The following is a 26746-nucleotide window of genomic DNA, read 5'->3' on the forward strand; positions in this document are numbered from 1 at the left end:
GGCTGATAACAGATACACAAAAATGGCTACATCTGAGTTCTCAATATCTTTATAGTAGGTCACTATCTGTTTAAACTCCTATGTATTCAAGTATCTGTGTGGTGAAAACGAAGTGGGAAAAAACTTTCTACAATATATATTAATTTACAGTTAGTTTACAGTTGCACTGCTAATCATTTAGAATCTGCCTCTTAAAAAAGGATATATCTCTGTTTTTTAAATCTTTCCATAAATCTCAAAAATCCTAAGCACTGCAAAAAGTAGTAATGCTTTGTTAGCTAGAGCAAAATACCATATTCCAAATGCTTGCTGTTAAGGAAAAAAAGTACCACTCTTGCACTTCTGCTCATTAGTTAATCTATTTATTTGCTTGTTAAGTTGAAAGTTCCTCCCACTATCTTAATGATGATAGAAGTGAGAGGTAATCACATCTGTTTAGGCTGTTTGTAAAATGTCAGATTACAGCTAATTTGTTCCTAAAATGGTAATGCTAGAAACTCTCTCTTCAGGAATCATAATTAGGACTTTACCTTATTTTTAAAGTAAAATGATTTAAACCCAATTTGCTTCCTAAAAAGAAAACGCATTCAATGAAGATCCTATCAGAATGAGAAACCTAATTTTTTCTTTGATGAATGGTGTTGAAAATCGTGAAGGATTAGAGGATTAATAATCATTATATTATAATTGTGTGTATAAGGACTGATACTGGAAATCCTTTATGAAGCTATTACCGTTAACTGCTGTCTTGCCTCCCTGAAGTTCCATTTTCGTGTTTGTATATGGTTGCAAATGGGGGGCCTTATTGCACAGACCCAGGAACTTCATGAGCCAGGGTACCTGTGAGCAACAGGAATCCTGGCAGTCTTGGATTCTGCATTCAGCGAACACCTCACATTGAAAGGAAGGTCTGAGAGGCTGCAAATGTATTTTGAGAAAGTGGAATATAGAAACAGCTGCAGTAGCTGGCTTACTTGTGTTTTCATGTTAGTTCTTGACTGCTCAGAATAATACATTGGGGCACCAGCATTTTCTTTGTTAATCATCTCTGTCAAGTCATTTTGGCATGCTCTCTGTTGACTGGAATAGTGCTAGCTTCTTCAGAATTAACTCATACAGATCTGTTTTGAGAAGTTCAGTTTGCATGGCAAGGGATGCATGAGATGCATGCCTTAATTTGCGGCTGGTTTTCTGTGCGTTGTCCAGAAGGATGGAAAGCACATCATACATCTTCTATCACTTTAAATTCAATCCCAGGAGAGTTTGCACTCATTATCCAAGTTGATGTAGTGATTTTAATGAAATGGAAACACTGTTAGGAGACATGGATCTGTTGGAGCATGTCCAGAGGAGGGCCACAGAACTGGTCCATGGAATGGAACCCTCTCCTGCAAGGGCAGGCAGAGAGCTGGGGCCGTTAGGCCTGGAGAAGAGAAGGCTGCAAGGTGGCTTGATAGCAGCCTTTCAGTATCTAAAGGGGAGCGACAGGAAAGAAAGGGACAGACTCTTAAGCAGGGTGTGTGGTGGCAGGACAAGGGAAGATGGTTTCAAGCTCAGAGGGTACATTTAAGGTTAGATATACAAAAAATCTCTTTTACACTGAGGGTGGTGAGGCACTGGAACAGGCTGCCTAGTGATGTGATGGATGCCCCATCCCTGGAGACTTTCAAGGGCAGGCTGGATAAGGCCCTGGACAACCAGATCTGGCTGTAGTGTCCCTGTTCTTTGCAGGGGAGTTGGACTAGATGGCTTTCAGAGAGGTCCCTTCCACCTCTAAGGATTCTATGAAAAGCGTAAATATTAATTAAATAAGTAAAAGTTCTTGCTTTGAGATTGTTACCATGTAGTATGGTGGATTATTAAAGGGTTCTCTGCCTTCCAGGTAACAAGCAATTATCAGTGATGAAGTCCTGCTATTTCAGGGAATTCCACCTTCACTGCTGTGCACTGATTTCAGTGAAGGGGCAGAAAATAGGCCAGCTGTTAAGAGTCTATTGGAAGACACCATGTTTGTGGTTTTTAAATTGGCTTTTCATGAACTCCCAAACCAACTAAAAGTGTTTTCTGGGAAGACTCTGCTCTTCACGGGTGAGAGTTTCATGTTCAGTGTTGTGCCACCACCCAGGCTAACAGGCACTTGCAGAACTTTCTATGCAGAAAGCTTGAGTTGATGTCTGCTATCATAAGCTATAGAAGAAGCCTTAAAGTTTGCCTTTTGTTATTTTATCAGTACTGATGGTCAAATTTCAGCTTCAGCTGCAGTCACCAGCAGTGTGAATGCTTGCATTTGTGGTGAGTAGATGGCTACAGCACAAGCCCAAGCGTGCCTGCCACAAGTAGGAGCAGTGGTAATGGGTTAATGAAAATGAGTTGTCATTAAATTGAAATGTGTGTGTTGGAAAGAAATGGAGATTAGAGAAGCTTTTTAAAGCAGTGGGGAAGATGGGTTAAAGTGAGCTAAGTACCCCTGTTAATCAGCTCCAGATTGACTTTTGTTTTGTGCAAGAAACTACAGACAATAGTCATTTATTCTCTAACAGCAGGGTTTTTTTTTTACACACACACACACACACACACACACACACACACAAAAAGCCTGCAGCACCCCAATTAATGGTGCCTGTAGATGTCTGTTTTCTGGAAGGACAGTAAATGGAGATGAGAAGCAGCTCTGGGAAGCATGGCTCAAGGGAGATACCCATGATGTGCCTATGCCCAGTGGCTTCCATATGTTTTTCCACATCATGTCATTGCAGTGGGTTCTACAAACTGCTACTCTCACACAACCTATTTGTGCTGTAGAAACTGATGTCACACAGATTTTTTTTTAGAAGAGAAGCCTCGTTTTATTATCCCTAGGTTCTGACTTTCATGATAGCTTCTTAGTATGATTTTCTGCCTAGAAAGTTTTTTCACTAGATGTTATAGTAAGTCCAGGGCAAATATCCTGTTTTTCAGAAAAAGTATAGATATGATTACTTGAACAGTTATTTTGTGTACAGTAATTTGACTCTAGATACAAGATGACTCTGTTCCTTTCTGCCAGAGGGCATACTATATGTATGCTGGTAAACAAGCACTAGTACTGGGATTATAGCTTGTTGAGCTGAAGTAGGTTGAATGATTAAAACTTATTTTTGAGGAAAATCTTCTAATAATAAGCTAATGTGGATATCAGGTTACGGTGTAGAAATTATTTGTTTGGTGAAATGTTGGTTCCGGAGATGCAGAGTGATCTGTCATTCTTCTTATACAGGTAGCATAATTCGGTGTATGAGAAGGCTAGAAGAATTACTTCGGCAAATGTGTCAGGCAGCAAAAGCAATTGGAAACACAGAGCTGGAAAATAAGTTTGCAGAGGGTAGGTATTTCACTTCATGTATAAGAATTCTGCAAAATATAAGGCAAGCTTTGATGTTCTTTGTTCTGGGGCTTGGGAACTCTGTTGCCTTCAAGGTAAGGAGCATAGCAGAAGCAGCAATTGTTTCAGTTGTAGTGGTAGGTAATGTTTGTTGTTTTTTTTTTTTCCCCATAGGTATTACAAAAATCAAGAGAGATATTGTGTTTGCAGCAAGCCTTTACCTGTAACAAAGTTCATCAGCTTCACATACCATCTTGAGTCAAGACATTGTATTAATTGTATTTAAACCACAATAATTTCAACAAGGCATGTACAAACAGCAGTGTACATGATAAGTGTTACCACATTCATAATAAAAATTTACAGATTTACTACCTTTTGGTTTGTGTTTTTTTTTTTTTTTTTTAAAGCAAGAGCTTGAACCAACAGCAGTGTAAAGTTTAGATACACAGAACTGTAGTAAGTGTTACTTATATACAGGTAAAGTGAGCATCCAAGAGCAGCAGAAGTCCTTTAAAGGCATTTACTTATATTACATAATTAGACTGGTGAAATTCTTTTCCTTTCAGAGACCAACACAGTTGAAGTAAGTGAATCATTCTTCATGGTTGATGATTGCTGCCAAAGTGATTTCCATTTGTTGGTGTCTCATGCAGGGTTGTATGGGAATCTTCTTTTGGTTGAAATGTACATCCTCTCACTTTGAAGAAGTCAGACACATACACAACCTGAATGAATAAAGTAGTGTTAATCTCCTCAATGAAACAAAGTATTTACCCATTTTTAGCCATTAACATGAAGATAAATTCCACGCTCAATATTAAAAAGCAAAATCTAAAGAGAAGTGGTTCAACAGGTACTGCTTTTCTCTGAAGTGTCACTCCAGTCGCATTTCTTCAGAAGCTGTTTCAAATAGTCTTCGCTCACAGCAACTCCCTCCCTGATACGCATCTTACCCACAGCCCCTGTGTCTGCTGGACCAACTCTGCCTCTATTATCTTTTTCTGAATTCCTTTAAACATACATACCATGTTGGGTTACTGTAGTTGTCTGTTTCCATCCTAGTTAGTTGAAAAACATTTAGGCTTGGGCAATTGTATTTGTGTGACAGACAAAACAGCCCCCATGTCATCACTGGCCCAGAGCCTGCCTCACTATCCACAGTACTATTGCTGCACCTTGTTTAAAAAGTCACCCAATCCAAGAAGTTATTTTCCTTCTCCAGCAGTGTTCAAAAGGAAAGACAGGCATGGTTTCATAGAATCATAAAATGGCTTGGGTTGGAAGGGACCTCAAGCATCATCAAGCTCCATCCCCTCTACCACAGGCAGGGCCACCAACCTCCCCATTTAATACTAGACCAGGCTGCCCAGAGCCTCATCCAACCTGCCCTTGAACACCTCCAGCTGTCTCTTCTCCAGGCTGAAGAAGCCCAGCTCCCTCAGCCTGTCTTTGCAGGGGAGGTGCTTCAGCCCTCTGATTGTCTTTCCTCCAAACAGAGCTGCCCACCACTCTGCAGTTCTGCCCACAAACATTTAATACACTCGTACACAGTTCAGGAGTTACTTACAATGAGTATAGCTACGAGTGCGCCTTGGATGAGCCCTGTTAAAACATCACTCCAGTGATGTTTGTAGTCAGAAACACGGGACAAACCCACATAAATGGATGCAGCAATCAGACCAAACTGTATGGTAGGACGTACGAGTCTTGCCCAGTCTCCTTTCATTCTGGCCTGCAGATAAAGCTAAGAAAAGAAAGTAAATCATAAAATATTGTAAACACAGAAGCAATTACATAAAGTTGTCTCATGTTAGTGTAAAGCGCTGAGGTGAAACCTGTGGTTGAAGACATTTTAACATCCAGCAGTGCTGCGTTCTCAAAAGCATACTATGTCAAAGGTTTGATAGTTGGTGTTTGTATTTTATATAAACTGTGTAAACTACTATATTGATGTAATGTAGAACTTACTGTACTTCCACTGAAATAACAGCCATTTAAGGCTTGGAAAGAATCCCATGGAAATCATTTAATTGCCACACTGATTACAGGTAAGTAGATTTCTTATCCAAGAGTAGCTGGCAACTGTGTAGTCTTTCAAAAGTAGGAAACCCCATCTCACTCCAAATGGAAAGCACATTAGCACCTTGAGTAAAGTTCACAAGACACACGAAGTTTACATAATCTATGACCAGTTTTTTAAGATTTATTCTCAGTCACATTCCTTAGCTGTCACTGGTTTACTTCTCTTAATCTATTCCAAGTCCTTTTCTACCAGTATATTGGCCATGTTCCCAGTCTGGTATACAAACGGATGCATGCAACTCCCATTCTTTTCCTCTCTCCCTTAGGGCTACCTATCTTATGTGTATTTCTGTTTTCATTGTGTTGCCCCAGGCTCATGCTATGACATCCCAGAGACAGGAAAGACCCTGCTTTTGTTTTCTTGTCTGTTCTACCTAGGACAAGATTTCTTATTTCAACTGTAAGAGGAGTTTCTAACAGTCCACCCTGCAAACATCACTGATTTTATTCTACAAGTTGATCCTGTCACACTAAAAAAAAAAAAAAAAAACAAAACAAAACAAAAAAACAAACAAACTAGCACAGAGCATTTTATTTTCTGAGAAGAACAATTCAGTTGGAAATTATATTTAACATGGAGTACATCTTTCAATACCATCTAGGAACTCCAGGTCTAGTACAAATCTTAATTGACCAGCTTCTATGATTTTGAAAGACTAACTAAAACACAGCCTTCAGGCATTGAGACAACACCATAAGCTCTTGGTAAATCCCTTAGCTGACAGCTTCAAAAGCCAGGGCTACTTTCTAGAAGCATTGCTTTCACAATGTAAATATCAGCACAGAGCATGTAGTGTAGATACAAAGGTGCTACTTTCCAAAGTTAAACATTTGGGGAATGGTTGGTTGGTTTTCTGAGTAACTTGCATCATGACTTTGGCATGATGACTTTTCAGCTATAAATGGGCTGTCAAAAAGATCAATGCTATCCATAACTACTTTTCTTTAAGAGCAAGGTCAGGATGAAATCAGACTCTGAGGAAGTTACAGCTAAGCCTGAACTGGAAAATTTTTTCTTTCAAGTAGCAGCATTTGGCATATTTCTGGGGATCTTAATTTTACCACAGAGAAATAAAGGGAAGACTGTTGAGCCACTTCAAAAGTCAGTTGTCACAACGTTCTTCTAACAAAAGGTGTTTAAATGGTCCTGTGTTAACACTACTCTGGGATTTATGAACAGCAGAGCAGAGGTGGGTCCAGAGAGAACACGTTGGTAGTCTGCAAAGAGCTGGCTATGGGTCCAACATTGGCTGTTCTTTCTCTTTCCCACTGAATTCTGCTGAAGACAGCAAGAATTAGCTTGCTGTAATATATATATGTTTTTTCCCATGTAAGCATTTCTGGTAGTTGGCAGACAAAGTTATTAAGAGTTATACAACTGCAGATACTTGGGAAACTGCATTTACCTCTGAAGGAATAAAATAAGGCAAGCTCACAAACATAGTAAAATAGTGTTTGAATCTCCCATAAGCAGCATGTATTCAGAGCACATTTCTGATTTTCCTCCTGCATGACAAAGCAGCAAGCAAAAGGGGACATCTACAAGAAGATCTCATTTCTGAACTGAGAGCGGTCTCAATCAGACTTCAGATCTGGAGCCTCATGCAAACCACCATCAACTCCAGTAGCCACATAGAAAATCCAGAGTCCCTTTTAAAAACCCTGCTAGGGGATGATGGATTGAGGCTGTTTAGTCTCAGAAGTAACAGCTGCTCTTTTGGTTACAATTGGATTTTCTGATACTGCTCATTAGATTGAGAGTCATTTCTTCTATAAGCCAGCTGCTGCAATGGCAGATTCCATGTTATTTTTAAACAGGTAATTTCACATGCACATTACTTATGATAGGCTCAGACAGTCATGCTCCCCCACAAAGACTCTTATTACAACCATGACTCAGAAAGACAGCAGCAACAAATCTGGCCTGAAGTAGGTCAGTAACACTGGAGAAGAAAATAAAGTGGTCAAAAGAGAAAGGAGTTTTTACCTCTGAACTACATTTCCTGTAAAAAGCTTCATGCCGGAAGCATATCTGAGTGCTGCATATAGCACTACGTGCATCATGCATGTATGTCCTGGCACTACACTAACAGAGCTATTTTGACCCTGTTGACTAACACTGACTCCAGATCGTTTACAGAACCCTTCCCTATATACACAGCATGCCTCTGGGTTTTTTTTGCCTGGTTTTGCTCCTCTTTTAAGCCACAACACAGGCAAAGAAGAGAAACAGAAAGAAATCCCTGCCATTCCTCCCTCCCAGTTCAGGTTTCTGGAAATGAATAAGCTTTCTTTTTCATCAACAGAAGCAGGAGGAATGTCAGGAAGCTTCATCTTGCTAATAGGACTGTAAAGCGCCTTGCAGTGTTTCTTTTGTTGCTGATAAAATATTTGGGAGCCTGGAAGAGAGTACAACATCCAGAGCTATTCAGGTAGGATTGTGCCTCTGTGAGCTGCAGTTATTTACCACACTGCCCATTTTCCCTGCCATCCTAGCAATCTCTCTGATCTTTCAGCAACACTATTCAGCCATGATCCATTTCTCTTCCCTCCTCCAGTTTCTCATTATTTTTTTTGTTTGGTTGGTTGGTTGCTGGTGTTTTTTGTTGTTGTTGTTGTTTTTTGTTTTGTTGTTGTTGTTGTTTTTAAACTGCACAGATAGATTTCAGAAACATTCCTGAGATAGGATTAAAAGTAATCACCAGCATTTCTTTCACAGGCTAATGCTTACTGTATAATGAAAATATGTTCTCTACACCACACACATCCTGAACACAAGTTTCTTCTTAATCTATGGTCTGGTACTCCATTTCTAAAAATACACACAGGAATGAAGAGAAACTCACAGCCACTTTGTGGCTCCTTGCAAGAAGCCACAGACACGAATGGAAGGGTCTCTGCAACTAGGGAATTATTTGCTACTCAACATTTCTAGCATAATTTTCAAGTATTTGCTCTTTCACCAAGGCAGCATTAATATATGCTACACATACCCACCTGCCTAATTTTAAAGTGCAGTGACTATTTCCTAGACAGACGTTTGGGGTGTAATCCATGTGGCTTCGCAAGAGAATTTCCTAACAGTCAACATCTCGCATCCCTACCTTAAGGCACAGAATCTTAATTCTGCTAAACCCCATTTATTCAACACTAGGGAAGGCAATTTCTCAAATACTTAGTTTTAATGTTTAGAACTTAAACAACATTTTTCATTTAATATCTATCTTTCGTTTTTCTTTCTAGAAGCCTGTTACATACGTTTTCCACACTGCAAAACATTTTTTTCCATTAAGTCACCACCAGTCTTCCTACAAGAAAGGAAGAAAAATGAGGAAAACATTTTGTGTTCTTTCCCTCCTCCATTACCCCATGAAGACTTAATTTGTCCACCTGTTTGTTCTGTCATCATTTGAAAGCTGTTTTATTTAACAGCATTTTTAAATTTCCTGATGTCAAAGGGCCTTTTTAAATACATTTCGTAAATGCATCCTATTCTGTCTCAAGGAATGGGAAGACAGGTTTCCCTTTGGAGATGCATCTATTCCCCTCCCTCATCCCGCTCCCCCACCACCACTGTTTTTGCCTCAATCCTACTATATTCATTGCATTGTGAAATTAATTAAGCAAGCCAGAAAGTACAATTGTTATCCTGGTGAAACCTCCCCAAGACATGGAAGAATCAGAACACTTCTGAATTTGCCCAAGTAAAAGAGACAAAGGTCAGTAGAAAAAGAAAAGAGCAGAAGATCAGCTTTCCTACCAAATAAGCCCAACTTAGAGAGACCACAGTAGTTAGTTTGTATTGGACTTCATATTTGGTCTATTTTTGGCCATCGTCTATCTTCAATTCCATGGTATCTATCTGAGCATCAAGAAAGAGCTTCAGAGGATTGCTGATTTGCTCATATAATGGACATGAGATACTGCAGTTATAATTGGTATCTGAATCTATTAATGAGTACAGTTAGAGAAACTTGTCCTTAAAAACAATTCAGCTGATCCCAGAAGTCCAAAGAGCCACGAGGTCAGTGCTGCAGAAACCCACCATAAGGATTTTTTCCCAAACCAAGCTCTGCATAAAAGCTACTTCAAGCGTGCATACACATGTACGTAGTTAGCATTGTGGTTTCTGGGGTGAAGAGACTGGGTATAGAGGTTGTATGTTTGGGTTTTATGTTGTTCACGAGGAAGAAGCAAAAGGAAGAATGGAAAGCATGTGAGACACCAGCAGTGCCATTCAGACTTCAGAAAAAAGAGCCAGCCTCAGTAATTATTATGTAGGGCCTCCAGAAAACCTGGGGATAAGAACATAAGAATAAAGGTTGAGAATCTAGGCACACTGAAGGACAGAAAAACTGTGTTTCTATTGACATATCAAATACATCCTTTTAGGGCACAATCCTCCTGTTCTCAGACGGTAAGGTCTTCCATAAGGAAGCTGTGTGGATGCACTGACAGCCAACACAGCAATCCATCCTCCATCTCTTAGCAGTTACTAAGCATAGCCTATCTGTAGGGAGAGTAGAAACCAATAACCTCGATACAAGCTTATACAAGACAAAGTTTGCACCTGAGTATTTTCAATGTAAACAGTTATTCAACATGACCCTGCAAAAGAATGGAGGAGATGCGACAATACATTCACCCTGTTGGTTGTTTTTTTTTTTTCCATAACAATACGAAGCAACAAAAAACATTAAGACATGTGGATGACTTGCCATCTATCCTGTCCTATTCCTATTGCTCAGCAACCCAGTACCGCAGACCAAGACCTCTCTGCTCTGCTTGCAATAGGCAAAATAAAAGAAAAAAAAGCCTCCTGTCACATCTTCCAAGCTTTCCACTCCTGTGAAAGTATGGAGATTAATTACATCCTTTTGCACATTAGAGAAAACTTAGAGGTTCCTTTGTATAAAAACCATTTTGTATAGAACCTATTATTCTTATTTCTCTGCTCTGCTAGCAAAAATTCCAGAATCCCAAGCAGTATAGGAAATCCAGGAAACTGAGTAAAAATTGTAAATTCTCAGCACAAGTGTCCCAACAGGCACAAGAAGTGCTGAGAAACAGCATAGCAGTCACACGAGCCTGCACTCTGCAACCATTAATTACAAGTGCAAGAGCTCCTTTCATTCCCAAAGCACCATTTATAAACACAGGGCTCTAGGCATCAACCAGCCAGGCACTGCCAGCAAACCAGGAATCCAGTGTGCAGTTTTGTGAAGCTTGATGTTAGTTCAGTTAGTGGCTAACTGAAATAATTTCAAGAACAGACTTGCATTCGAACAGAAAACTTACCAACTTATAAACCACAAAGGTGTAGGACAATTTAAGTAAATCATGAGTTGAGGATCTTGAAAAAGAAAAAAAAAGCTTGGAGACTAAGGTCTGTTTTGCCTTCCTAATGAGATTTAATTTTCTTAAGTAAATACTTATCATAAAATCACTCAGATTGGAAAAGACATTAAAGATCAGAGTCCAACCATGACCTAACCATACTACCCTAACTCTATCATAATGCCATTAGATATCATTTAATAAGTAGATGCAGCTTAAACCTATGTGTGTGCCTAAACCTATACTAGATCCAACTAAAAATGAAATACTTATTAAATATGATCCCTGTTTTATCTGTATCTCCATTTTCTTTTGAGTGGGCAGAAAACAAAGGAGAAAGAAGCCACCAATTCAGAAATATTTTTCCCTTTTTAGAGAAGGAAAAGGATATAGGTTTGCACTTAGTTCCAGGTGGAGATGCACGTGGGCTGCTTCTGAAAGTCTATCCTCATTCACTCCAACCAGACATTCCTCCTGACACCTGAGCCACCTCTGGTGTTTGAACATGATATGCTGGTCAGGGAGCTGCTCCATTGGACAGATAAATAAAGGAAACGAAGTTTGCCAGAGGAGGGCAAAAAGGCAGTGTACATATTAGCCTAGCCTAAGACAGCTGCACACTGCCATCAGAAGGCATTTGTTACTGTGAGAGCTGCCTCCCATGCAACAGAGAAACCTCCTGTCATATACTAGTTTAGAAGACAAACTGAAAGTACAGTCAATCTATTTTATACAGACATTTCCACCAGACAAGTAACAGTTCTTCAGTTGTTTTGTTTATTAATCCTCCAGCTGCATCTTAGCTGTACATTGTAGAAATAGTTCACTGACATCACTTTTTACCATAAAGCAGGGAAAATTTCAACATTTATTTTACTCCAAAAACTAATGCTTGTCCTTTTCTGATGAGAAAAGTATTTGCTTCTGTTCCTCTTGCATACACCAAATTGCAGAAGCCCTCTACAGAAGGTGGACTCTACAAGGAATTGCTTTCATCTTTGTCCTGCAGGAGCTAATTCACAATAATCTCAGCACTACCAACAGCTGCAACTCCTAAGTGCACTATAGAGAAGTCATTTTTCTTCATTTGCTTGCTACTGAGAAGTCTAAACACGGGTACTGAATGAGTACTAGGAGGGTTTGTAAGTAGGAGAAACACAAGTGTCTCCATGCTTGAGTCTCATAGCATGACCAGTTATCCTTTATTTTTTAATCTGTGCTTCAAGTAACATGCTTGCTTCTGCCCAGAGCTACAGCCACACAAAATACTCTCAGTAAGACATGTCCTCCTATTAGTTTCTGAAGACCAGACAGTCCTCAACTTTCACATGGGCAGGAACTCACTAGGGACTTCCATAGCTCAGTTCAAGCACTATTTGGGAAAGTGAAGAAACACTGCTATGCAAACAGACATATGTAAGATACTGTGAAAAAGGCTCCCAGGCCCTTATTTGGGAATTGCTTCACCCAATCTTTAATCCCAACACAAACAAGATTTCAGGAGCAATGTCTGACTTTCACATTTAGGATTATAAATATATACACACCCACCCCCAAAAAAATAAAAAAAAAGCCTAAACCCAGCTTCCATTTGTGTCTAGCATGTTGTCTCTCTGCACAAGGCATAGGCTGCCAGTCCAGGTCACCGAAATACCAATTGCTCTCTAGTTCTCTTCTATAATTTCCTGCTTCCGTGAGCACACAAGATCTACTTTCCCAGTGAACTGTGGAAGAGCAACTCAAGTTGCACTTCACAGATTCTTCACTCCTCCATCCCGCATTACTCTCCCCAGAATAGCATGGCAGCTGGCTGGTTCCTGAGCACAATTCCTCACCCCAGCTAAGGGCAGCCAGCAACATGTCCAGGCTACCTGCAGCCAAGTCCAACTCCATTACAGCAACTCAATCCTCAGGGCTGCACCCATTGCTGCCAACTGCAGTGGTTGCAATAGGGTCATTCTGGCCAGTGAAGATAGAGCACACATTGAACGACTTAGGTAGCTTTCAGAGAGAACATTTAAAACAATTTTTTTTTTTTTAAATGAAAGTCTGAAATGTTGATGGACAGCAATATCTACTTTCAAGGAATGATATTTTAGTAGCAGGGAAATTACTAGGAAAGGTGTTCAGTTACGCTTGTCCTCCTATCTTCCAATCCAGATAAGATGGTTTTGTTAATACAAGAGGGAATGTGTCAGCTCTTTAATAACAAAAGGAAAGGAGCAGCAAGGAGACGAGATGAGAACATTTTGGGCTCCAGCATCTGTTACTAAATCTCTAGGTTCCCAGATGCTGCTGCCGCTCAGTCTCCCCATGGTTTCCACATGAAGTTGCTGTTAGCAAAAGCTTCCCAGAGATAACAGTTCAGTACCAAGCTGATCCACCTAGCTCAGCCAAAAGAATCCCAAAACACATTCACCATCATTGCTTCCTGGCCTGACACTCTACAACTCATTCCATAAGATGACAAATAAAAAGGCTAGAAGCAAACAAGTCTAGCCTAAAAACTCAGGTCTTAAACTGGTCTGCCAGACCCACAGTTTTTTGACAGGAACATGGCATCACAATATCCAGTTTGGTGCTATTTAACACTTCCTAAAGATACTAAAAGATATACTTATTCTGTATTATCTTTCTTTTAAAGATGTTAGGTGAGTGTTCTATGAAACAGAATTAGTACATCCTTCCCCTTTCCTAAGGGATGAACAGACTGCCTTTCCCAGTGGGAAGTCTCATTAACCACAGGCACCATCCTCGTGTTTATTTTCACGCCATGCAGTCACTTACAGCAAGCTACACAAGATCAATTCAGCCGAAGATTTTGCATATAAACACACTGGAAATGCAGGCACAATAACAAAATTTAGGCTCATTACAGGTTTTGTAGAAGGCTTTAACCAGATACCTAGCTTAATGAGGCTGCTATCCATTATGGATGTATTTCAGGTGATACGGAATCAAAGACTCATTCCTTTTACTTAGACAACCTTAGCTGCCAGATGTAGGGGAGGCAAACACTGCTCACAGAAGGAACTTCGGAAAACTAATATTAAGTAGCTGTAAATACTGGGGAGCAAAGCTTCCCAAAAATACATGTGTTCAAGTTACATACAAGTAAATATTTCCATCCCTGAAGTTAAAAGTTCAATTCTGCTCTTGACAAACTAAGGAGAAATGCTTCAAATTCCCAGATCTGATTTACTTCAGACTATTCATTTTGAACAGTTCAGAGGACATGGTATTCATTCATGTTTCCCTAGCTCCTCCCAAGTGTAATTTACGTATTTTTAGTTTGGAAGTTTACACTTTCCAGCTCTTATCCTTTCCATTTTGTTCAGACTGCCATGTTTTTCAGCTAGCACTTCTGCTACTCATCAGTAATCCCAGGGCATGATTCTCTATAGATACTTCAGTCAGATTTTCTTCTGGGATTCCTGAAGTAAGGAAATTGAGACCATCTAGTCAGAACCCCTGTTTCCAGGCTAATGAAGCCTCCACAACACAGACATTAAAGTTGCAGCATATCTAAGAGAAGAAAAAACAAAAACACATCCTTCCCGTTAAGTATAAAGACTGAATTGCATGCTATTTTCACATGACCTTCCCTCACTTTGAGACGAGTCATCCATCACAGAAGTACGTTTAAACCTGCAGTTTTTTCCTCCCAGTATCAGGAGTTGTGCAGTTGCAACTCAAGACACCATAGCTTCCAGACTTCCTAAATTTTCCTTTCACCAATAGTTTCCCTGCAAAGTGCTGCATCCTCATAACTAGCATGTCACCAGTCAACACACGCACATCTCATGCCTGCCTCCGTACCTTCTTCTAGATATCATTCCCACTAACCTCTTGTGGTAAACTTTTGCTTAGTAGGGAATGCACATGACTGCATAGAGATGCTTGTAAAGCCCACTTTTTTATTACCAAAAAGAAGCACTTAAAGAGTTTTAGCAGCAAAATCCCTGAGTGTTAGGTAAGAAAAAGATATCCTAAGAATTCAAACCAGGCTGCAGTACTTTGAGTTTTGCCAATACTAAAAAAAATGTTTTTCCCCCTTAGAATTAAAACCAGCATGCTTCTGCTCCTCACGGAGGTAAGTAATGTAAAGCATATCACAGCATAAATGCTCAATACGAAGGCATGAACAGCTTCTAACTTTTATGTCCTTCTTACATGGCTACAAGAGAAACTTCTGCCTTAGTTTCATTCAAAGCATCAGAACATCCTGCTAAGAAATAAGACCCTGAAGGATTATTTCTCCATGTACATCATTACTCTATGGACATTACTGTAGCTGTTTAGAAGTCAAAGCAACTAAAATTACTGGAAGTGATATATCACCTCTTATTAGTTTTTTAAATCCACCAGGTGCTCCTGTACATAACAGAATGTGCAGCTACCATTTAATTTGCTTCTTACACAGCAATTGTCTCAGGTAACTGAGCTGAAGAGGCATTTCACTACATATCTAATATTTTGTGAGGTAGCTTGATTTAAGCCACATATTTTAAGCACATCCTCATTTCACAGTAGCAATGTCTGTGCTATCCTCTGGCAGTGATCATTTCCCATTTGACTTCTCCCAGTACCTCTCCTTCATGCACAACCTGCCAGTGTACATGCATTCAGAATAGTTAAAAGAACATGTTCTGCAGTATGCACAAGGCAGATTCCTCTAGTCCTTAGGAAACCAGCATCTGGTTACGATTAACGCTGTCTACGAGTAATGCCACATGTTCACAATTCTGTCCCGCTCATGACTCAGACTGCAGCTGGAGTAAGCGTGCAAAGAGCAGATGACGCCAGCATCAGAGTTCAGTTAACAAACAGGTTATCAAATGCTGCAGGCCTGGTTTACAGCCAGCAGCAGCACTCTGCCTTGCCACGTGGGCAAGGAGGAGGGTGAGAAAGCATTTGCTTCATCTTCCTTTAGTAGCTGCCTGCTTGAATACTATTGTTTTGTGGTTTGCTTTTTAAAAACATTACAGAGACCACAGTCAATGCAAAGGTTGGTACGTAGCGATACCATATTAATTAGCGGAAAAACACACCTACACCATCCTGCACAGGAGTTGTTAACCTTCTTCAGATGTTCCTACGAAGAAACAAGTCTAATCTCAAAGTCTCATACTGTTTGTACTGCTCAGCCAAGAAGTGAAACAAGAAACAGAGGTGCAGGAAAAGATAAAGAATACTCCTCCCCCAGGCAGGGTCAGACTGTTATAAAAAAAGAGTCTTATCAAAATTGGACTGTGTGAATTCAGTGTATAGTTCAGTAGGAAACATGTGAGAAGATGAATTCCTTCAACGACTGAGAATATTTCACTTTCTGAGCACACAATATCCGAACACTGGGGGTTACAACAGCAGTTTCTTGTACCATCTGCCATGTGCCAAAACTTTAGCAGCAGCCACCATGAGGCTGAATGTGTGACCAGACAGGTCCAACACTGACCTTTGAGCACATTTTGAAATTGCATTCCTTCTTGTGTGCTTCTGACTTCAAGACTGCTTTCTCTAACATTTATAATTCTGTTCTGAACATTTTTCTGCCACACCTGTATGATATATGAATTTATATGCAATACATCACTGCTTCACAAATGCCTTGTTATGAGAATTAATGATATCTGTATATCTACAGACTGACACAATACAGCATTTTAAAGTGGGACACAGAAGGACCTGACTCATATTGTCCATCTCCTTCCCCATGCAGAAGTTTGCTAAGTGTGAAGCATGCACATAAGCACACAAAACCCCATAGCTGACTGCATCTCAGTTCAGGAGTTCAGCAACTCTGCACACAAGCATGACTTTAAAAAAGAAGCCACCAAACACTATGTCACAGACTACTACAGACAGGATTATTCAAACCATGTGAAGAAACTCGCATATTCAGAAGAAGAATAGCAAATAAAAATCTTGCCCTTTTTGCCAAAAGTTGCATTTTTTCCTAAAATCCTAGCAAATTAAACAGAGCATGGAAGTCCAAGCACAAATACCATTACACAGCACTCATGCTGTTTAGATGTTGTCTCAGTGTTATGGCAAATAACTAGGGTATAGGAAGATGGAGCACAGATAGGGGGAGTTTTCATTATAAGACAAGATTTCAAAACAGCAACCTCTCTAAGTCCACATAGCTGAAAAGTCCTCCTGACCACAACTGCCTTTCCCAGAAGATATGACAAGCAGGACTCATTCACACAAGCAACAGAGATAAAAGTTCCGACAGACTCAGATCTATGATTTTCATCCAATCAGTACAAATTATAATCCAGTCTCATTATAATCATACACATTGTAAATTTTCTCTTGTCTAAGTTTGTGCTTCTGAAGGGTTGCAATATCATATTCTCACATGGATCAATGAAACCATGTAAGGAAAAGCTAAGGGACAATTGAACACAGCAGGACAAGTCAGCATTAGGTTGCTACATAACAGTAATAGCTTCATCGTATCATGGAAATGGTGGCTTTGGTCCATGTACTCAGTTATTTGGAACTGCATCACAAGTAGACCTGTATGATTTTGGAGACTAGACATGATAATGAACAAGGAATAAACAGTTGTGTTTTTTTGTTGTTGTTGTTGGTTTTTTTTGTTTGTTTGTTTTTTTACACAGCAGACAGATGAGAAATATATACTATATTGTATATAGGTATCTAATTTTTAGTGTTACAAAGCTTATTCTAGGAGGATTTTATTGACTCAAGCTGACTTGAACTGAAGTGTATGAGGCTTTGGGCTTGAAATTGAAAGTCAGCGCTCAAGGAAGAAGGACTCAAATCCTCATACATAGGAAACAAGCAGAAAAATTGTAGTCTTATTTTTTATTTCTGCAGCCAAGCTTCTCCCTTCACTTCCCATGTCTTTCAACTCTACTCCTGTTGGGGGTGGGGAAAAAGGAGAGGTATGGAAAAGTACACAGAATTAGAAAATAAAGTTGGTCTGTTTAGAGCTTATGGACTTATTCATATTTGATTTAAGTTTAAGCCTAAGGTTTTGTATTAGTTAGTTTATTTCTTTAATGAAATATGCAAAGCCTAATCAAATCAAACATCTCTTATTGTAGATTTTTGCATCAGGTAAATAAGAATTGTGGGGTTTTTTTTTGCTTTGTTTTGTTTCCCCCCCCACTACTAAATACATGGAAAAAACATACTTACTGCTAGGAATAGCATGCAGTACATGGAGAACGAAGAATGGCCAGAATAAAATGACAGTCTGGAAGAAAAAACAACAGACATTTCAGTATTTTTCCATGTTTGCCACAGTGATGTTATCTTATACAAGTTAACAGGAAAAAAAGCAAACATTCCCATGCCGTTTCAAGATTGCTATCAAGGCATAACAGACATCAGTTGTTTCTGTCAATAGCTTTTGACAATTAGCAGCAGCCTCACTATTTCAACATCAAGTTGATCTCCACATCAGACAGTAACTCCCTGTCCTTCAACTCAAGTTCGACCTGTAAGCAAGCACATCCTGAAACTATAAACAGCGTGTATTAGAGCAGAATAGTTGTTTAGCATTCTGACATTTCTGATAAATGTCAGAACAAAAAGCCTAAATATACCAATTGAAAAAGTGTTTATCAGATAATCACAGCACGCACACAAGCAGCGTAGTTACTGTGTGTCACCATCAAGAGACAACATAAACTACTCCTATTATGTGTACATTTGTGAAATGCAGGAGTTCATATAGACCATGATCATCTGCCACTGAAGGGAAAAAAGGCAGGAAGATGGTTCATCAGCCAGACGAGCGTAAAAGATGACACCTAACCTTATATTCGTAGAAACAGCTTTATACTTGGCTATTTCCTCTAGGGAATGCAACACTGCCTCTGACTTCTAACACCTTCTAGAAGGCCCAGGCTGAACGGGACTAACAGTGGCACTCCTGAGGATTCTCGGGAGTGCCTTCATCACCAACTTCACCTCTAGGGAAGCGGCTTAGAAAAAAGCATAGAACAGCAGATACCTGACAGGGCACAGAACAAAGCCCAGACACTTCTTTGTCAAGAGACAGCAAAATGCTAAGAGATCTCTGATGCAGTCTTAAACGGGGAAATGAAACTATACTTCAGCTCTCTTCTACACATTACATAGAGCACATTGTAGAGAAAATATTTAAGTCACTTCACAGGTTATCTGGCAGGTCCCACTCAGCCTTCTGTGTAATTTAAGGGTGCTGTGTTACACCCTCACTTAAACCCTAACAAACAAAGAAGCACAGATTAATAGAAGTTTCGTGGATTCCCAGGCAGCTCCCTGCCACCTCCAGCAGGTGTCCCAGCTCGTCACCTCACTTGGGGGCCTGAATCAGGGGTCAGTAAAAAAAAAAATCTAAGTCAGTCTGCTCTCCCCGTCACAGAGAACAACGTGCAGTCGGGTAATCGGGTTTACCGCAGAAATACCACAAGGAAGGCAATAAAGCAATCTTGTGCACAAGTGAAACTCCAAAACTGCATGATTAATTTGCATGCACAGCATTAAGAAATGCACTGCAGAGGGATAAGAAAACTCACATCAAGCATTCTCTGTAGCTCCTGGTTTACATTTGACTCTATTTGACTTTCAAGCTACTCAAAAACAGCTATTTTTGAGCTATTTCAAGCACTACCAACAGCTTTGTTTCAGAGAAACTGGAATGAACTCCAAAAAGATGAGCTTTGTATGTGTAAGTATCGCAGATGTTTTCAATTCTACAGTATAAAAACTAACATCTTCAGATGTTTAAAATTAAAAAAAAAACAGTAAGACTGCAATTTTTGCGAGATAGCGTTCCTCTGCTGTAGTACTTCTTAACTCTTCTCTGTTAAGGTCTCTGTTTAGAACTCTGCTGTGAAAGCCACTATAACAAAAACTTGGAAAAGTTCTGTCTGTCGGACACAACAACTAAGTACTCTTGAAGTGCCAATAATGAACTCTTAGATTCTATGCCATTATTTTATCCACCGCCATTTAGGTTATTGCTGTTGTCCTTAAGACCTTCTCCTATATCTCCTGAGGGCAACACACTGCCAGATGAAGGAATTCAGAAGGTTACTGAATGAGAGAAAGAATTTCTTACATTCAATTTTTGAACCAATATGTTAAATATGTTGCTGCCTACAGGCATTTGTGGTTTTAGACAAACAAAAACACAGCGTAACATTAAGAATACCTTGTTCCAGGTTGAAGATTACAAAATTTAAGTGCACTCTCATCAGACACAGATTAAATAAGCTGTACATGACTGAAAACTTAGTGCTTAGCACATGAAGTATTGCCAAAAATACTACTGGGACAAGATATTGATCCAATCTGTACATTGTGCAATCCCAGTTCTTTGGCAATACTACTGCCTCTGAAAATAAAAATAAAATAAAAATTGTTAAAAATCTTAATGCTTTTCCATTGTTTCAGTTAAAATATTTTGAAAAGGTTTAATGACCATTCCTCAGCACACAAATACCTTCTCAAAGCCAGCAAAACATCCTGTCTACCGAACCAGCCAAGCTGCGTCACAGTCCTGGCCTCCTTGGGAGCATAGTGCCAGTGCTGGCTTGCCATGAGTTAGGAATTTTACAAGTAAATAACAATTCAGAAATAAAAGCAATTTAAAAAAAGAAATCAGCACTTACTAGTTCTAGAAAGACCAAAGTATTAGAATTTTTGCAGATAAAATCCTATAGACAATCTTGAAAAACTACTTTTGGCTAATGAAGGACAAATTATCCCTGTAGGAATTTGCATCTCAGATTTCATGAGCATTCAAATAGTTTCAAGGGATATTGTTCCCATGTCATGAAATAATATTGGTAAGTGTAAAGTTTTGTTTCAATTCTTTCAAAACCAGCAAGTCCGAAGTCAAAAGACCAGATCTGCAAACTATGTCTTTTACTCAGTTATCTACCTCAACCGGTTAATGAGGAGCAAAGCTTCATTTAAACAAGAAAAAGCAAAAGCTGTTTCCATTTGAACAACTATTGCTATCAAGACAGAAAAGCACCTTAAGAAGTAACAGCAAACCAATTTCAGCTATCAATTGATATCTAAAGCATACTTAGTTCCTACAGTGCAGCTCGCTATCTAAGAAAGGTCTTAAAACAAGGGAGCTTAAGGGCTGGTTAGCTTTCCTGAAGCTTAGTTTTGCCACAGGTTTATGTATTATAATACGGATGAAATTAAAGATGCTGTACTTCCTAGAAATGGTTACCACAGAAGTGATTATGATTATCACTACAGTCTGCTACTGCAAGCCCACATTTTTAAAGATTACTTGGAAAAGTAATCAAAGTATGAACAATTCTTGCGGGGAAGTAACTACAGCAAATACTGAAGCATTTAATACTTTTACTCAGAATTTCTAATACAAATAAGTAGGTCTAAGAAAGAACACCTTGTTGGCTTTGACATTTACAACAGTTTAATTCTGGTCTATTCCTTTTTGTGTATACAGAACAACTTAGGAGAATACAACCTATCCGAAGGCAGCATTTCTTGAATCATTTCATCTAGAGAGTAAACCTCACAGTATGTAAACTGCTGTCCCCTTTATTCAAGGAAGCACGGTACACTTTGAGGACAAGATATTCCTAACAAGGTACAAGGCCAGCTGCATTACCTACTAGAGCTGTACAGAGCAATAAGTTTTCTAAATTTTTTCACAGTGTAAACAGATGCATAAAATCACAGAATGGCCTGGGTTGAAAAGGATCATAAAGATCATTTAATTTCAACCCCCCTGCTATGTGCAGGGTCACCAACCTCCAAACCAGGCTGCCCAGAGCCTCAGCCAGCCTGGCCTTGAATGCCTCCAGGGATGGGGTATCCACAACCTCCTTGGGCAACCTGTTCCAGTGCATCACAACCATCTGAGTGAAAAAATTCCTCTAATATCTAACCTAAATCTCCTCTGTCTCAATTTAAGACTATTCCCCCTTGTCCTATCACTATCAACCCATGTAAACAGCCTGTTTATATGCTCCCTTCAAGTACTGGAAGGCCACAATAAGGTCTCCCTGCAGCCTCCTCTTCTCCAAGCTAAACAAGCCCAATTCCCTCAACCTTTCCTCATAGTAGAGGTGCTCCAGCCCTCTGATCATCTTAGTGGCCCTCCTCTGGACCTGCTCCAAGAGCTCCACATCCTTCCTGTACTGGGGGCTCCAGGCTTGCACGCAGTATTGCAGATGGGGCCTCACAAGAGCTGAGTAGAGGGGGACAATCACCTCCCTCTCCCTGCTGGCCACCCCTTTTTTAAAGCAGCCCAGAACACAGTTGGCCTTCAGGGCTGCAAGAACACACTGCTGGCTCATGACTAACTCCCACCAGACTCATCCACCAGGACCCCCAAGTCCTTCTCTTCAGGGCTGCTGTCAAGGAAATCTTCCCCCAATCTGTATAAATAGCTGGGATATAGAAATACTTGGGGTATAGAAAGACATAAAAGTTTTCCCAAAAGAGAGACAATTTAGGAAAAAAATATCACAGATCCACCACCCAACTCTCTCCAAATATGAGAGACTGGATTTTGACTTGACATGGTGGGTATCGTATTTTATAGCTCCTAATTAGAGTACCCACCTATATTCAGCATCCAAACAAAATTGTTAATTTTCATTTAGACCCTTTTAGCAGTCCTAAGCTACCCTTAAAGTCTTATTTGTAGAGATTCTAGCAGTTACACATCTGTATGGGGGTTAGCATAGCATGCCACAAGTAAAAGGAACATTGCTTTACACTCACAAGAATCATGTTTTATGTAATAAGTTCTGCTTGATAGTATTTTGTAATGCACATTATTTAAGAAACAAACTACTTAACATCAGAAGTTTATGAACCAGTTGATGTCATGTCTCCATATTGTGTATTTGCATGGACAATGCAACGTATGCTTAGTGCACTTCTCTACAAAAGTCTGGCTGGGAAGTGAACACCCTCATTGAAGAAGGATACTAGGAAAGAGCTAAATAAGTACAGTACAGTAAAGAATAGTAAGAAACTAAAAGGAAGCTTTAGAAATAACAAAAAAGTAGGATAGACCCATATCTAAGCAGCAAGAATGTTTTGTGGTGCTATATAAAAGTGGTATAGACTTGAATAAGGAAATCTTCCCAAAATAAGTATTGAATTATGGAATGATTCAATAACAGAAAAACAGGAGACCCAATATTATATCTACTTCCACATCAACACAAAACCAAACACTCCCTAAACTAGCTGGCAAATCATTACTATCCTCAGTTTCTTCAGACTCTCCATGTCTTGACTCAAAGCTTCTCCTGACACTTGTGCTACACATTTCTGAAGTGGAATAGATGTCCAAGAGAACTGCAGGTCAGCACGTCGATTTCAAATAAGCTAGACAGCTCTGCACACTTGGCAGGGAAATATTCCTAGAATTTTAATGCCCTGAGGACTTGGTTTAATAAAGTGGTAGGCCTACACATAAGCTGAAGTAGCACATTCTTTAAAAACAATCAGTTCTGCACTCAGTGATCAACATGTTCTCACAGCACCCACTCTCTTCAACAGTTACAGACTTGTGCAGAAACAACTTCCAAGGACATCAGCAGGGACATAAATCTTCAAGTACTTGGCACTCTGTTGCAGAGAAAAGAATGATTAATTAAATGCATAGGCAAGTCATCTATTTAACAATATCCAAGCCTACTTAGAAGACAGAAATCCACTTCCAGAAGACAGTATTATTCACAATTTTGCCACTTTCTCACTTCTCATCCACTGGTTAAACCCAGACTGAAGTAAAAAGGCTTAGACTCAGAGAGTTGCCAGAGACTTTCTTTTGCCTCACTTTGGCAATTTTACTGACAAAGGTATTTCTAAATGAAACTTCTACTGTCTTTTACAATTATATCTGAGACAGGAATGCAGAGCCACTCAGCTCTGCTTTAAAGTGATGGCAGATAATAGGCAAACTTCACCAGTACAGACAAAGCATGCCAAGAGACTAAGCCTGCAGAATAAGAAATGTGTAATAGCTGTCTTCAAAAAGAAAAATAAGCAGAACATCATCATGTTCTTACCTTACACAAATCAAAAGTTTCTGCTTATCTTAATAACTGTCCCCTGAATCCTGAGCTTTATCAAAATAAGTGTGGCCAGCAAGCTAAGGGAGATGTTCCTGCCCCTCTCTTCTGCACTGGTGAGGCCCTACCTGAAGTACTGTATCCAGATGTGTAGTACTCAGGACAGGACAGACATGGACCTGTTGGAATGTGTCCAGAGATGAGCCATAAAAATAATCCATGGAATGGAACACCTCTCCTGCAAGAGCAGACTGCAAGAACTGAGGATGTTCAGCCTGGAGAAGGGAAGGCTCCAAGGTGGCCTGATAGCAGCCTTTCAGTATCTAAAGGGGAGCTACAAGAAAGAAGGGGACAGACTCTTAAGCAGGGTCTGTGGTGACAGAACAAAGGGAAATGGTTTCAAGCTCAAAGAGCGTAAATTTAGGTTAGATGTAAGGAAAAAGTCTTCTACACTGAGGGTGGTGAGGCACCGGAATGGGCTGCCCAGAGATGTGGTGGGTGCTCTGTCCCTGGAGACTTTCAAGGTGAGGTTGGATCAGGTCCTGGGTAATCTGATCTAGCTGTGCATGTCAGTCTTCATTGCAGGGGAGTTGGACTAGATGGCCTTTAAAAGTCCCTTACAATTCTATGGATTCTACAATTCTAACAACAACAATAAAATCAGAAATAGGTTTTAGGAAGAAATATGCAAGTTTTTGTTGTAGCTTTTTTTTTTTTTCTTCCTAATTTGCAATTACTTCCCCCCCGCTTCTCCATGATTCTTTTGAAACAAGCTTTGTAAATACTGTAAGAAGTGGGGGAAGAAAGTCAACTTTTTCTGATGACAGGATCATTGTACAGTGGTTTAACTTCACTGAATGTCAGAAGGCTTGTTTCTGCAAGCACAGTCTACTGGGTTTCCCTTACCCCACAAGACATGGAAACAGGCAGATAACATGCAATACCTGTTTTGCCGTTTTTAAACAGAAAGATTGCATATTAGCAGGATAATCTATTTGGGTAATAACTAGTTAACTGGCTGTTCTGCATTTGTCCCCACATCTTGTACATGCAGTTACTAGAAGAGTAAACTGCATTGTGAGATAACCAATAGGGGGGGAAAAAAAAAAAATGGATTAGTCTACTACTTTTTCTTTTCAAATGAGCAGCAGGTCATGATTGTCTTGGATTTACAAATATTCCTTCTTCAGGTTTCCATTCATGGAGTAAGAAGTTACCAAAACTGACATTCTTACCATGCACAAGTATGTATGTTTTGAAGACAGTATTACCAAGTCCAACCTACCAGCATATTGCAACAGCATTCCACACTCATACTGCAGAACAACTGCTAAGTCCTCTTCTGTTAGGTGTGACTGTGTCACTCATTTTAAAGAAGCTTTACTTCTTCCTATGCCTATAGTTAACAACTTCCAAAACAAACAAACAAAAAAAATAGGAACTTGTTTACTTTATCAGTAATACAGGAAAAAGTGAGAGTGAAAGCATCAGTAGACTCAAACCAACATTTAAGCATTTAAGTCTGGTTTGCGTAGAAAGTCTTTTCATGTAGAAGAACCATGATCTCATCAGAATGAAGGAAAAGGAAGATCAGATACATGTTCCAGACTGCAGAATGGCTTCTCAGTTGCTTATTGCGAGTTCATCTTTCATATAAGTTCTTCCTATCACCAGTTAGTTTCTATTGCAGAGGCAGCTTGTTATCTAGATTAAGAACAGACTCGACTTCATCATTCACGGTAGCCCAGGAACAGCTTCTAAAGTTTAAGAGATGAATTCACTACCATATTTCAGCTTTTTCCTTCCATGTAAACTTCTCATAAGCATCAATTGTGAGTGCCCTGACTTTAGGTTCCATTTCACAGGATTATTTGGATAGGAGTGGAAGTGCTCACAAATTAACTGTTTTATGTCTCAAATGACACCAGTGCCAAAAGGGAGAAGCTGAATCACTTGATTAATAGTGAAAAAGTATCTGGCATTATATTCATCCCCTCTACAGTTTTGGTATCCAAGCTTCTTAACTTTTTGGAATGCATCTTTTAAGAAGTGAAAGTTACCGATTAGATTGATGAGAACTATTGAACGTTCAAGCTTCAGTACTGTGCAACAGCTCTTATGTTAAAAGCTCTGTTACAGAAGTAATCAGAATGCAATATACAACATAAAAGTAGAGTTCTAGCAAACATGTAGTTAACAAGTTTGCACAAATTTTAGAGACATTTGTGATTCATTATGTTATTACAAACTGATTAGATAAGTAAACTATTTAGTTATGCTTGAACGATTAAGCATGGTTTGATTTTTGACAAAGCTTTTCAGTTTCCAAACAAAGTTTTTATGAAATATTCCAGTATGAAGTTATTTTAGTACAAAGTAATGCTTCATCTTAGAAATACCCTCAATATTAAGAGAGTGCACAAAGAACAATTATTTACTGAAGACAGATTAATCAGAAGTAAGTGTCCAGTCTTTTGGGCTAAGCTTAAAGAAATCCATAGCAAACCAATTGCAAAAACTACCTAATGAAACAGGAAAAACATTACTCATTTGCATTTTAATGAGCACTATCTGATTTAGTAAGGTTTTGAAGGTGTTTTCATCATGTTGAAGAAGCAACGTAAAAGTTTCCAACTTCATGTTGAAGTTCAACTAAATTTTGAAGCAGGTTAGCCCCGTGCCAGCTGGTACTTAGCTCCTGGGTACTGCTCTGTGCAATTTAACTGCACTCACTGGCATGCATGTGCACACACCACCTGTGAAAGAGCTCAAAAAGCCAGCTCTAAACAAAGAGAAAGTAATTCCTGGCACATGATTAGTCAAGGGCACCACCTTGGCAATTGTGCTGAAATAAATTATAAAGGTCAAAGCAGTCAGCTCTAATTTCCTAAAGACCTCTTTGAAGATTACATTTTGA

At 39.4% G+C, this 26746-nt stretch overlaps 2 protein-coding genes across 4 annotated transcripts in view; one reads left to right on the plus strand and one right to left on the minus strand.

Annotated features, from left to right (window-relative positions):
• MTREX (Mtr4 exosome RNA helicase) overlaps positions 1-3732 on the plus strand; it is a 43421-nt gene extending 39689 nt beyond the window's left edge. The window contains exons 26-27 of the mRNA XM_085214033.1: positions 3257-3361; positions 3536-3732. Of these exons, the coding sequence (XP_085070159.1) occupies positions 3257-3361; positions 3536-3588 (158 nt within the window). The 3' untranslated portion in view covers positions 3589-3732. The remainder of the gene's footprint in view (positions 1-3256; positions 3362-3535) is intronic.
• Positions 3560-26746, minus strand: part of PLPP1 (phospholipid phosphatase 1) — a 56230-nt gene continuing 33043 nt past the window's right edge. For all 3 annotated transcript variants that reach the window (XM_085214038.1, XM_085214037.1, XM_085214036.1), the window contains exons 4-6: positions 17957-18014; positions 4932-5108; positions 3560-4089 (exon numbers count right to left, since the gene is read on the minus strand). In XM_085214038.1, the coding sequence (XP_085070164.1) occupies positions 3964-4089; positions 4932-5108; positions 17957-18014 (361 nt within the window). In that variant the 3' untranslated portion in view covers positions 3560-3963. The remainder of the gene's footprint in view (positions 4090-4931; positions 5109-17956; positions 18015-26746) is intronic.

The sequence above is a fragment of the Meleagris gallopavo genome, chromosome Z (assembly GCF_905368555.1).
Source record: "Meleagris gallopavo chromosome Z, MGAL_WU_HG_1.1, whole genome shotgun sequence".
Taxonomy (NCBI): domain Eukaryota; kingdom Metazoa; phylum Chordata; class Aves; order Galliformes; family Phasianidae; genus Meleagris; species Meleagris gallopavo.